Source organism: Ctenocephalides felis, unplaced genomic scaffold, assembly GCF_003426905.1.
Source record: "Ctenocephalides felis isolate EL2017-DRISC unplaced genomic scaffold, ASM342690v1 CF-g0.4_SCAFFOLD_03571, whole genome shotgun sequence".
In the NCBI taxonomy this organism is placed as follows: Eukaryota; Metazoa; Arthropoda; class Insecta; order Siphonaptera; family Pulicidae; genus Ctenocephalides; species Ctenocephalides felis.
Window position 1 is genome coordinate 63,077,194 of NW_020539725.1, and position 14,636 is coordinate 63,091,829.

The 14,636-nt window shown below is 31.8% G+C and overlaps 1 protein-coding gene across 1 annotated transcript in view; it reads left to right on the forward strand.

Annotated features, from left to right (window-relative positions):
- LOC113384954 (clustered mitochondria protein homolog) overlaps window positions 1-14,636 on the forward strand; it is a 47,530-nt gene that overhangs the window by 28,421 nt on the left and 4,473 nt on the right. The window contains 11 exon segments of the mRNA XM_026622734.1: window positions 2,671-2,688; window positions 2,691-2,808; window positions 2,811-2,965; window positions 2,968-2,979; window positions 5,712-6,240; window positions 6,243-7,246; window positions 9,166-9,482; window positions 9,560-9,689; window positions 10,030-10,302; window positions 10,379-10,504; window positions 13,030-13,245. Of these exon segments, the coding sequence (XP_026478519.1) occupies window positions 2,671-2,688; window positions 2,691-2,808; window positions 2,811-2,965; window positions 2,968-2,979; window positions 5,712-6,240; window positions 6,243-7,246; window positions 9,166-9,482; window positions 9,560-9,689; window positions 10,030-10,302; window positions 10,379-10,504; window positions 13,030-13,245 (2,898 nt within the window).

The following is a 14,636-nucleotide window of genomic DNA, read 5'->3' on the forward strand; positions in this document are numbered from 1 at the left end:
GTATTACAAATACTGTAACATTCATTATTTTTGCTATCTTGTTACATCTGAGAACATAACAATCGCCATTTCATTTCGAATTTAATTTGAAAAAGAAATAGTTGCCAAATTTACACAAAATTGAAAAAGTGCTCCCGTATAGTCACAGTCTAAACGCATTTGCAAATAATTCTGTGCGACATTTACACTTATACTGTGCTCAGCTTGGCGGCATTTTCACATTTTTCAATAGTTTTTAACACAAAATTGGACAAGTGCTCCAGTACATAAATAGTCTAAACGCACTCGGATGAACATTTGTACCAGATGGCACTTAGACTGTGCTTATCCTAGGTCATTTTTAGAATTTTTGTATTTAGTATTTTTCATCATCAACTGTATTTCACCAGACATGAAAATAAAAAGGACTCTACTGACAAGCAAACTATATTTTGCATTATATGAACTGACGAACAAACTGAAATACTCGTCTGCTCGTCAGTAAAGTCCTCTTTTATATAATTTTAGCTTTTGCTCGTTAGTAGAGTCCTTTTATTAATTCTAGATTGGTTTGCTCGTCAGTAGAGTCCCTTTTTTTAATTCTAGATTAAGTTTGCTCGTCAGTAGAGTTGCTTTTTTGTATATTTTAGCTTTAGCTCGTAAGTAGAGTCCTTTTATTAATTTTCTAGCTCTTGCTCGTCAGTAGAGTCCCTTTTTTGTATATTAACTTCCCGTAGGGTAAGTTATTGTAATGGGCCGAAAATCGGAATTGAAAATTTTTACATTTCTCGACGTTTTGAAGGTTTCTGAACATTTTGGCATACTGCAGAAAAAATGGATGTGTGTGTGTGTGTGTGTGTATGTATAGATACAATTTTTCGCCCACGTTTTCGGGCGTACGGATCAACCGATTTGAATGGTTCAAAAAACATTCGATTCCTATTGATAGGGAGATGTGCTGATTAGTTTTTGGCAAAGGCAGGTCCAGCAGTTACGGAGATAAAGAGCAAAGAGTGCAGAAAATAGAAATCGAGTTTTTGAGAGAACGGAGCATCCGATTTGAATGATCTAAAAAACATTCAATTAGTAATGATTGGGAGAAGTGGTTATTAGTTTTTTGCAAATGGCAGTTTTTGAGAGAACTAAGCGTCCGATTTAATTGATTCAAAAAACTTTCTGCTTGTCTTAACAAAATAATTGATTTTGGAAAAAAAATTCATTTTTTTTTTCTTTTTTTTAAAAAAAAAAATGTTTTGTATATCGAAAATAATCCGATTTTTTTTTAATTCTGACTATAGTTCTAATATACTTCAAACAATAATTTCAACTCTGCAATTAAGTTTATATAATATTTATAAATATTAGACAATGTTACAATATTTATAATAACTATTTGAAAACATTCAGTATTCCTCGAACATTTCGTTACGGTACGGGAAGTTCCAGCAATTTGCCTAAGGCACGATGCCAACCCACCACACTAGTTTTAGCTTAGCTTGTCAGTATAGTCCTTTTATTAATTCTCTATCCTTTGCTCGTCAGTAGAGTCTCTTTTTGTATATTTTAGCTTTATCTCGTCAATAGTCCTTTTATTAATATTCTAGATTAAGTTTGCTCGTCAGTAGAGTTCCTTTTTTGTATATTTTAACTTTAGCTCGTCAGTATAATTACTTTTTTGTATATTTTAACTTTTGCTCGTCAGGTAGAGTCCTTTTATTAATTTTCTTGCTCTTGCTCGTCAGTAGAGTTCCTTTTTTGTATATTTTAGCTTTAGCTTGTCAGTAGAGTCCTTTTATTAATTTTCTAACTTTTGCTCGTCAGTAGAGTCCCTTTTTGTATATTTTAAACTTTTGCTCGTCAGTGTAGTCTTTTCAATAATTTCCTAGCTTTCATCTCTGAGAAGAAAAAGGACTCTACTGACGAGCAAATTTAAATTTCAGTACAAAAAGGGACTCTACTGATGGGCAATTGAGAATTTCAATAGAAATGGGAACTCTACTGACGTACAAATTAAAATGTCAATAGCAAAAAGGGACTCTACTGACGAGGAAAATTAAAATTGCAATACAGTTGCCAATAATTCTGTGCGACATTTTCACTTATACTGTGGCTTAGGTTGGCGGCATTTTTATATTCTTAAATAATTTTCACAAAATTGGAAAATTACTCCAGTACATCAATAGTCTAAACGCACTTGGTTGAAACATTTGTACCAGGGTGGCGCTTAGCCTGGGTAATTTTTTGAATTTTTAATCAAATTACAAAAATATTTTCATGGAAAATAAAAAAAAGATGTAATAATTTTTTATCCTCAAAAGCAATTGTTTTGTCAATACAAGCAGAAAGTTTTTAATCATTCAATCGGCCGCTTAGTTCACTCAAAAACTGCCATGTTTGCGCATTTAGCTCCGTATCTCCGAAACGTCTAGGCCTGTCTTTGGAAAAAAACTAATCACCACTTCTCCTCATCATTACAAATTAAATGTTTTTAGATCATTTCAATTCCGATACTCCGTTTCTCAAAAAACTCTATTTGTACTTTCTACAATCTTTGCTCCGTATCTGCGTAACGGCTGGACCTGCCTTTGCAAAAACTAATCACACATATACATATTAATAGGGATGGAATGTTTTTTAAATCATATCCTTAACTAAAAACTCATTCAACTTTTTTCTTTCTATTACCCCCAGGTTCTTACTACTACCTCGGCTGGAATCCGCCGCCCGGTCATCGCAAAATGCACGGCGACCTGCTTACTTGCAAGTGCGTAACAGCCGAAGATCGCCACCTGCACATAACTGCCTGCGCCAGAGGATTCTACGTCAATCAATCACATGCGAAGAGTTCAATCCGAGACCAGCTTCGCCTGGACACCTGTGCCATTCCCTGATCGATCCCTGGGTCAAGTTTCGCCCATATTAAGAGGGTCGTTCGCCGCCATGCAGAGGAAAGAGGACGTCGAGGCATCCTTTCGAGAGGGTCGCCACACACCGTACCAGGTAATAAGAAAAATTCAAATTTAAATTTAAATTTTAAGTTTAAATTTCTTATATATATATAAAATGTCAGAAGAAAAATACTTCGGGTATAGATAATTAGTCAAATCTGGATGGACAACTACTGGGTTGCCATCCGTGCAAGATTCATATAATAAGAAAAGTTCAAAACAATTACTCAATGTCTTAAATATGTGTGACAGATTGTAATTAAATAAATAATTTGAAAAAAACCTTACATCGCTCAACGAATTTTATTGAAGTAAAATTCTTTAGGCGCGACTAGGGTGTAAATCCGTACAAATGCAACGGCAATGCGTTTACGCTCGAGTCGAGTCGAGTACCAATGATTCGTCATTCCGTCTCGATGATATCATTATATACGGGTCGATCGTGATTAGTCGTCGTGTATGTGAATAGATCTGTCGTTGTATGCGTTCCGATATCAACAAGGAATCATCATAGATAAATAAACATTTTTAAAGTTACGTCGTAGTACAAAAAATCCAGATTTAATGAAAAATGTTAGAATCAGAAGAATATTTTACATTGTTCCTTGAAAATAATAAAACAAATTAAACATTTGTGCCGTATGTGTACTGAACGTTAGTTGTTGATTAGAAATTATTTCTATATTATTCGTAAATAAAGAGACTTTACTGACAATGAAACTGAAAATGCAAAAAGGAGGGGACTCTACTGACGACCAAACTAAAAATATATATTCGAAGAGACTCTACTGATGATTAAATTAAAGTTAAAGGTAAAAGGGACATACTACGAGAGGATACTGAAATAAAATTAAAAAGGGACTATACTGACGAGCAAAACTAAAAAAAAAAAAAATAAACTCTACTGATCTAAATATTAAAATGAAAGAAAATGGGACTTTACTGACAAGCAATCTAAAAATAAAATTCAAAGAGACTCTACTGATGATTAAATTAAAATTAAAGGTAAAAGGAACTCTACAGAAGACCAAACTAAAAATGAAAAAGAGAGGAGGATTCTACTGACGAGCAAACTAAAAATTAAAGAAAAAGGGACTCTACTGAAGACCAAACTAAAAATGAAAAAGGGAGGGGGACTCTACTGACGACCAAACAAAAAATGAAAAAAGGAGGGAGACTCTACTGATGATTAAATTAAAGTTAAAGGTAAAAAGGACTCTACTGACGAGCAATCTAAAAATAACATTGAAAAGGGACTCTACTGACGAGCAGAACTAAAAACAAAAAAAAAATAAACTCTACTGATAATTAAATTAAAAATGGAAGAAAATGGGACTCTACTGACGAGCAAAACTAAAAATAAAGACAAGGGGGCCTACTGAAGACCAAACTAAAAATGAAAAGGGGAGGAGGACTCTACTGACGAGCAGTCTAAAAATAATATTGAAAAGGGACTATACTGACGGCGCAAAACTAAAATTAAAATAAAAAATGGACTTATAGTTTCTATAAATCTTTGAAGTTATTAAAATGGAAAATATTTCTTATGCAAAATAGATATTACAGCTGTTTAAATAATAAGCGAAAAAGTAAAAAAAATACAAGCAGTCAATGAATGCATGTTAATTTTAATTACATGAAGTTCTTCGAACACAATTATTACATGATGAGTGAAGTTACGAAAACAATATTTGTTTAGGCATTGTTTAACAAATATTATAGAATTTATTATACAACAATTACTTCATTTCTCTAATGAAGGTTCAAGTCCTAAATGCTAATTACAATGACAAACCGTTCATGTCATATTTGAAGAATGACTTTAATTAATTTGGTTTTGTTTGTTTTCGAATGCAATTTCAGAGTATACCAAGTTGTTGTAGGGCATTGTGTTGTTAGAAAAAAATATAGATTATTTAATTTTGTACGAATTTGCCAAGTATACCATTAACTTTTAGCGAATAGTTTAGGAGTTATAATTTTTTAATTAAAATTACCACTTCTTTACGAATTTGATAATTCTGTAACAGTCTGTTTTCTAATGCAGTTTATGAGTATACCAAGTTGTTGTAGGGCATTGTGTTGTTAGAAAATGTTGTAGACTACTTAATTTTGTACAAATTTACCGAAGATATGTTTTGATTCTATCAAATAGTTTAGGAATTATAAATAATTTAAACGAAATTAGTGATGTTTCCTTGTTCGCAGGTTTCACCTTTTGGTATGAGTACAATTAATTTGTTTCCTAATGCAGTTTATGAGTATACCGAGTTGTTATAGAGCATTTTGGTGTAAAAATTCATAGACTATTCAATTCTGAATAAATTTGTGAAACATTATATTCAGATCCAACGCGTGATTCTAAAGTTATAAAATAAATTGTAAACAAATGCATAAAATGCATTCCAACTGGGGACAAGCTTAGACTTGAAATGATTTCTTATTTTTGATAACGATTTTAAAGTATACCGAGTTACAATGTTATACAACTTAATTTGCCGAATTTTTTTTTTAATATTATACACATTTTTAATGCTATTATAAATATACAATTTATAATTTATAATTATATAAATGTGTATAATCGTTGACACTAATAAATGTGTGCATCACGAGTGTTACCATATTACTGATAAACATTATTCTAAAATTGTTATATGATGTATTTATTTTACTTAGATACCATTTTGTACAGTAGCAAATAATTTTTACTTCAATCGCGTGTGAACCTTATTCGCACTCTTTTTTATTTATTTTTTTTTCAATGGCTTTATTTTTTCTTAGGTTTACAGTTGGACAGCTCCCCAACTCGAGCACACAGTCGACGCAATCCGCGCCGAAGACACCTTCAGTTCCAAACTGGGCTACGAAGAGCACATCCCTGGCCAGACCAGAGACTGGAACGAGGAACTCCAAACAACAAGGGAACTACCTCGCAAAAACTTACCCGAACGTCTTTTGCGAGAAAGAGCAATCTTCAAAGTCCACAGCGATTTCGTGGCGGCCGCAACCAGAGGAGCAGTCGCAGTCATCGACGGTAACGTAATGGCCATTAATCCAGGGGAAGAGGCGAAGATGCAGATGTATATATGGAATAATATATTTTTCTCGCTTGGTTTTGATGTCAGGGATCATTATAAGGATTTGGGAGGCGATGCTGCCGCTTTTATAGCGCCCATGAACGATTTGCAAGGTGTACGAGTGTACAGTGCGGTGGATCATGAAGGGTTGTACACACTGGGCACTGTTGTAGTTGACTATAGAGGTTATAGAGTAACTGCACAAAGTATTATTCCTGGTATTTTGGAACGCGAACAGAACAGTCTGTTGTATACGGTTCCATAGACTTCGGTAAAACTATTTTATCCAACACCGAATACTTAGAACTTCTAAGCAAAGCCGGCCAACAGCTCAAAATCTTACCACATTCAGTTTACGACGAAAGTGGTAAAGCTGTTAAACTTTGTTCATCAGTCGAGTGTAAAGGTATAATCGGCAACGATGGACGTCACTATATTTTGGATTTGTTGAGAACCTTCCCACCGGACGTAAACTTTTTGAAACTAGATGACGAAGAGTTGGCTGCTGAAGTTAAAGCACAAGGATTTCCCATCGAACACAAGCACAAACTTTGTTGTTTGCGCCAAGAGTTAATCGATAGTTTTGTTGAAACCAGGTACATGTCGTTTATCAAAATCGCTGCTTTCCATTTACAACAGTTGGGAGCGACCAAAAAAACAGCCGTTAAAGCTATCGATGACAATAAAGAGAATAAAGAGGCTAACGCCGAAGGCGTTAGCGCAGAAACCAAAAAAGACGAGAAGGATGATAAAACAGAGTCCGCCGAGTGCACAGATGAAGCCAAACAAATGGTAGAAAAAATCACAGGAGGCGAAAAGAAAGACTTGGAAGAAACCACCAAAGAAATCGTTCAACGCGCAGCCAAAGCCGTCGGTTCCTTAAAAGACACCGAATTCGATATCCGTTTCAACCCCGATTCATTTTCTCCCGGTATCAAACATTGTGAAGAAGATGGACCGCCGCTGGTGGAACAGAGACGTCTGGTTAAGGATGCTGCACAATTTTTATTAACCGTACAGATTCCTAATTTTATTGCCGACTGTATGGATCATTCTTCGGCGCCTATGGACGGCGTTACGTTGTCGGAGTCTTTGCACAATAGGGGTATCAATATTAGGTATTTGGGTAAGGTTGCTGATCTTTTGAGCAAAGTCAACACCTTGACGTACTTGCACAAGATTGCTGTGTCTGAACTGCTCCTGAGGGCTGCCAAGCACATTTTCACAGGATACATGCAGGTAATAGATACAAAATTATAAATACAGTAGAACTCCAATTATCCGAATTAATGGGGACCGGGACCGATTCGGATAATCAAATATTCGGAGTTTTTTTTTAAAAATTGCCATTGGAAAGAAAAAAAGTTACGTTTTTATATTGCACTATTTTTTTCATTGAATTAAATGAAAGAAACATGACATTTTCACATGTTTTAAATATAAATAAAATGTACTTATGTACAAGTTTAGAAATAAAAATCATTGTTTTGTAAACATCTCCGTCAAATCAAAACAAACAATGTGCCTACACTGGCTTTGCTGGTGGAAGAATAATAGCGCACTTAGACTTTTTTTGGACAATTTTTTTCTGAAAGTGTTTCGGATAATCGGCGATTCGGATAGTCGGAGTTCGGATAATTGGATTTCGGATGATTGGAGTTTGGATAATTGGAGTTCTACTGTACCTAATTCAGTGGTTTCTAACTTGTGGGGCGCGCCTTTCCAGGGGCACGCAAACGGTATTTTACAAAATACTATTTATAAAAAAATAAATTAAAATAATAATTTTTTATGCATATTTCTTATAAATTTGTAGTCTGATAGTATCAGTTGCAGTTGCAGCATTTTTTTTTATGAGAGCGGGGGGGGGGGGTCGCGATGCACAAAAATTTGGAAACCACTGACCTAATTCATTGGGCATTGTACATTTTCAGACAATTTTATTTATTTTATTACTTCCCGTAGGGCAAGTTATAGTAATCGCAAAAAAATCGAAAATGAAAATTTTTATATATCTTTACGTTTCAAAGGTTTCTCAACATTTTGGCATACCTTAGAAAATGTATGTGTGTGTGTGTGTATGTATGTGCGGATACAAATTTTCGTCGACGATTTCGGGAACACCGATCAACCGATTTGAATAATTCAAAGAACATTCGATTCGTATTGATAAGGAGACGTGCTGATTAGTTTTTGGCGAAGGCAGGTCTAGTCGTTCTGAAGATATGGGGCAAAAAGTGCCAAAAACCGGTACCTGAGTTTTTAAGAGAACGGATCGTCCGATTTTACTTGTATTGACAGGATGAAGAATTGATCAAATTTTCATAAAGGCAGATCTAGCGGTTTCGGAGATCTGATAAAAAAAGTAAAAAAAATGCCATTTGGCGCTCAAAAATGATCATTAGACATATGCACATCAAATTATCAGATATTTTATAGAGATCTTAACAATAAGTATAAATTTGTTTACATTCCTATGGGTTCCGTACCAATGTTTACGCGTTAGACGGCGACGCGGCGCTTACGCGCTTTGATATTTTGTCTTTATGCAGTTAAAGCAGCACGATTGCTTTGAAAAAGTTTAGATCTTCCAAAATATGTCAAAATGAAGAAAAATTTTTTTTTTCAAAAAGAAAATTAAAAAAATTTTTTTTTTAATTTTTTTTTTCAAAAAAAAGTAATGTTTTGTCCATTTTATAGTTTCTCAAAAATCTTATTTTTTCGAAGTAAAATTTTTTCAAAAATGTTAATCGTTTTTAAAAAAATAATTTTTGGTACGGGAAGTTCCAGCAATTTGCCTTAAGGCACGATGCCTTAATTGCCTTAAGACAGAATTCCACTTACAGCTAGTTTTTTTTAGTGATTCTTGCTGTTATCTTGTCTTCTCCAGGTGCAGCGTTATTTTTCAGATTTTCAACATTATTTTTATTTCTTTCTCATCTGTTAATTCAAAAATTTGGATTTTATATTTAGGTCTGTGTATTGATGGTTTATAGTTGCAATGATCCATTTTTTTTTGTAGTTTCATACCTATCTCAGCAAAATATTTAATGTCTTTCTTTTCTGTAAGAAATATATTTTTATTCTTACTTTATATTTTTTCAACATAAAATTTGAACAACATTATTCGATAACTAATAATTATCCTTTTCCCCTAGTCTGCTGACCCCATGAGTCTCTCCTTCGCAGTCAGCCATTTCCTAAACTGTCTGCTATGCAGTGCCCCCATATCATCCCCAGCCACCAGTGGCGTCGAAGAACTACAGAGCAAGACTGCCAAACGCAGAAACAAGCGCAACAAGAATGGAACTCTGAACAATAGGACAACAACCAACGAGTGGGCACTCCTGACACAGAAGTCTCTCTGGACACAAATCAGGAATGAACTGAAGTCCTACTGGGATTTCGAACCGAAGGCTGACAGCTTGGATGGGTTCATTGAGAATTACGGGTTGCTGAAGATCAGCTTGTTGAGGTAGTAAAGGATAGTAGTAATAGAAGTATGGTAGTAATAGAAGTATGGTTCCAAGGTAATGTTTGTGTTTGTTTTAGATCTTTCTGCATCAAAGTTGGACTACAAATTTTATTGAGAGACTATAATTTTGAATCTAAGAACAAGGCAACATTTTTTGAAGAGGATATCATCAATATATTCCCTGTTGTTAAACATATCAATCCAAGGGTAAGAATTGAATGAAACAGGTTTACCATGGCAATCGGCGTTGTCATGGCAACGCTAACTGTAAAAGTGCCTCTATTTGCGTTGCCATGACAACGCTGTTTCATGAGGCAGATTGTACCCTTTAATTAAGTAGTTTGTATTATTATCAATTACATTTTAGGCAAAAGATCCAAGAGTAAGAATTGAAAGAAACAGGTTTACCTGGCAATTGGCATTGTCATAGCAACGCTATCTTGTTAAAAATGCCGCTATTTGCGTTGCCATGACAACACAATTTTATGATCCAGAATTTTCCCCCTTAATCAATGATAGTTTGTATCATTTATCAATTACATTTTAGGCAACAGATGCATACAACTTCTACACAACCGGTCAGACTAAAATTCAGCAGGGCTACTTAAAAGACGGTTACGAATTAATATCAGAAGCCCTAAATCTTTTAAACAATGTCTATGGAGCAATGCATCCAGAAATTGCACAATGTCTAAGAATGATTGCTCGTCTGAATTATATCATGGGGGAACACCAGGACGCTATGGCCTATCAGCAGAAGGCTGTGCTCATGAGCGAAAGGGTCAATGGAATCGATCATCCTTATACGATTACAGAATATGTAAATAAAATAGATACTATATTATTTTTTTTTTGTTACTGGAATTTTGTTATAGTTTTGTTTGTAATTTTTGCAGGCACATCTTGCACTCTACTGTTTTGCAAATAGTCAAGTAATCACAGCCCTGAAATTACTATATCGTGCCAGATATCTTGCATTGTTGGTCTGTGGTGAAGATCATCCAGAAATTGCACTTCTAAACGTGAGTATCACCACAAAAATAAAATTAAACTAATGGACCGATTCTGCACACAATAGACAAATGTTATGGCAAGGCCATGTTACTCTCCAACTTCATGCTACTGAATCATACTGAATACTGTCAAAATGTTATGTTATGAAGCTGGGTCAGAAAGACCCTGTCATCTAACATTGTTTTTTTGTCATTTGTGCGGTTTCTACTAGGTTTTTTCTATCTGACAATATTATTCATTTATTCTCTATTTTTCATTTTTTAATGTTCAGAACAAATTTTTTTGCAAAAAGTACTTTGATATTGATTTTATAAAAAAAAGGCTATCTTGGTTTGACTATTGTTGCAAATCCAGTGCATTTTTTTTATATTTATCATTATTTAGTTAATAATTTGTTCGAAAGCATAAAAACTATTATATGCCATTAGAAAGCTTATAGAATTTTTAAAAATGTACATTTTTCATTTTTCAATGTTCAGAACAAATTTTTTTGTAAAAAGTACTTTGATATTGATTTTATAAAAAAAGCCAATTTGGTTTGACTATTGTTGTAAATCTAGTGCATTTTTTTATATTCATCATTATTTTGTTAATAATTTGTTCAAAAACATAAAAAATATTATACGCCATTAGAAAGCTTATAAAATTTATTAAAAATGTACATTTTTCATTTTTCAATGTTCAGAACAAATTTTTTTGTAAAAAGTACTTTGATATTGATTTTATAAAAAAAGCCAATTTGGTTTGACTATTGTTGTAAATCTAGTGCATTTTTTTTATATTTATCATTTTGTTTGTTAATAATTTGTTCAAAAGCATAAAAACTATTATATGCCATTAGAAAGCTTATAGAATTTCTTAAAAATGTACATTTTTCATTTTTTAATGTTCAAAACAATATTTTTTGTAAAAAGTATTTTAATATTGATTTTATAAAAAAAAGCCATCTTGGTTTGACTATTGTTGTAAATCCAGTGCATTTTTTCATATTCATCATTATTTTGTTAATAATTTGTTCAAAAACATAAAAACTATTATATGCTATTAGAAAGCTTATAACATTTCTTAAAAATGTACATTTTTTATTTTTTAATGTTTAAAACAAAATATTTTGCAAAAAGTACTTTGATATTGATTTTAAAAAAAAAGCCATCTTGGTTTGACTATTGTTGTAAATCAAGTGCATTTTTTTATATTTATCATTATTTTGTTAATAATTTGTTCAAAAACATAAAAATATAAACATGTCATTAGAAAGCTTATAAAATTTCTTAAAAGTGTACATTTTTCATTTTTTAATGTTCAGAACAAATTTTTTTGTAAAAAGTACTTTAATATGGATTTTATAAAAAAAAGCCATCTTGGTTTGACTATTGCAAATCCAGTTCATTATTTTTATATTCATCATTATTTTGTTAATAATTTGTTCAAAAACATAAAAACTATTATATGCTATTAGAAAACTTATAACATTTCTTAAAAATGTACATTTTTCATTTTTCAATGTTTAGAACAAAATTTTTTGCAAAAAGTACTTTAATATTAATTTTTTTTAAAAGAAGCCATCTTGGTTTGACTATTGTTGCAAATCCTGTGCATTTTTTTCATATTCATCATTATTTTGTTAATAATTTGTTCAAAAGCATAAAAAATATTATATGCCTTTAGAAAGCTTATAAAATTTCTTAAAAATGTACATTTTTCATTTTTTATTGTTCAGAACAAAATTTTTAGTAAAAAGTACTTTAATTAATATTGATTTCATAAAAGGCCATCTTGATTTAGCAAATTCAGTGAATTTTATCATATTCATCATTATTTTGTTAATAATTTGTTCAAAAGCATAAAAACTATTACATGCTATTAGAAAGCTTATAAAATTTCTTAAAAATGTACATTTTTCATTTTTTATCATTTAAAACAATTTTTTTTGCAAAAAGTACTTTAATATTGATTTTACAAAAAAAGCCATTTTGGTTTGACTATTGTTGCAAGAGCCCAGTGCATTTTTTTATATTTATCATTATTTAGTTAATGATTTGTTCAAAAACATAAAAACTATATTATATGCCATTAGAAAGCTTATAAAATTTCTTAAAAATGTACATTTGTCATTTTTTAATGTTCAAAACAAATTTTTTTGCAAAAAGTACTTTAATATTGATTTTATAAAAAAAAAGCCATCTTGGTTTGATTATTGTTGTAAATCTAGTGCATTTTTTTTATATTTATCATTATTTAGTTAATAATTTGTTCGAAAGCATAAAAACTATTATATGCCATTAGAAAGCTTATAAAATTTCTTAAATATGTACATTTTTTATTTTTCAATGTTCAGAACAAATTTTTTTGCAAAAAGTACTTTTATATTGATTTTATAAAAAAAAAGTCATCTTGGTTTGACTATTATTGCAGGTCCAATGCATTTTTTCTTATTCATCATTATTATAAAATTTCAACATGGCCTTGCCATAACATTTGTCTGTACCCGGCCAATGATTTATTTTCACTGATCTTTCTATTTTTCTTTCAGTGTAACATAAGTCTGATCCTGCACGCGCTGGGCGAATATGATTTAGCTCTAAGATTCCTGGAACAAGCCTTACAATTGAATTCACGTTACTATGGGGCCAAATCTCTGAAAGTTGCAGTCAACTATCATTTAGTCGCCAGGACACAGAGTTGCATGGGAGACTTCAGATCGGCTTTGAATAATGAGAAGGAGACTTACTCGATTTACAAACAGCAGGTAAGGGATAAGGGATGTATAAATCGCATATATAAAGTTTTTAGGTCACAATGTTCATACTTATTATTATCATAATTTATATTCGTATTCAGTAGGCCTGAGAATAGGTTACTATCTATGTTTTATACCCTTAAGTGATAAGGGATGTTCACTCTTAAATATTTTTTTTAAATTTTGAAGTATTTATTGATTTTTTTATGATGTGGCTTTAAAAAATACATACAACTCTAATTTTTTACTTTACTACCACCCTTAAATACTTTTTTTAAATTTTGAGGTGTTTTTTCTTTTTTTTTATAATGTGACTTTAAAAAATACAACATACAACATACAACCCTAAATTTTTACTTTATTATCACCCTTAAATATTTTTTTAAAATTTTGAGTTATTGTAATGGGCCGAAAATCGGAATTGAAAATTTTTACTTGAATGTTTCTGAACATTTTGGCATACTTCAGAAAAAATGGATGTGTGTGTGTGTGTGTATGTATGTATGGATACAAATTTCCAGTCACGTTTTCGGGCGCACGGATCAACCGATTTGAATGATTAAAAAAACATTCAATTAGTAATGATTGGGAGAAGTGTTTATTAGTTCTTGGCAAAGGCAGGCCCAGCCATTTCGAAAATACGGAGCTAAATGTGTAAAAAATGGCAGTTTTTGAGAGAACTAAGCGTCCGATTTAAATGATTCAAAGAACTTTCTGCTTGTCTTAACAAAATAATTGATTTTGGAAAAAAAAATTTGTTCCAATTTTTTTTTTTTTTTTAGTTTTTTGTATATCGAAAATATTTCAGATTTTATTTTATTATTTTATATTAGACAATGATACAATATTTATAATAATCTATTTGAAAACATTCAGTATTCAACGGGAAGTTCCAGCAATTTGCCTTAAGGCACGATGCCATAATTGCCTCAAGACAGAATTCCACTTACAGCTAGTTCAATTTTGTATGAATACTATTGAAAAATGTGAAAATGGCGCCAAGCTAAGCACAGTATAAGTGAAAATGCCGCATAGAATTATTTGCAAATGCTTTTAGACTATGACTGTACGGGAGCACTTTTTCGAATTTTGTGTAAATTAGACAATTTTTTTTTGAAATTGAATTCGAAATGAAATGACGATTGTTAATGTTCTGGAGATAAATTGATTTATTTATGATTTACATTTGAATTCAACTTCTTAGGTTGGCGATGTATAAACTAGTAAAATAGAATTTTATTTTTGAAGTAAAACTTCTTAAGTCGCGATGTGATATAGAGTCTGTTTTGATTAAACATAAAAGAGACAACAGAATATAGTGAGAAAGTCAGAGAAAGAGAGATATATAAAACACTAGTGCGAAAAAGAGCAACATATACCTGACAGTGTAGAAGAGTGAC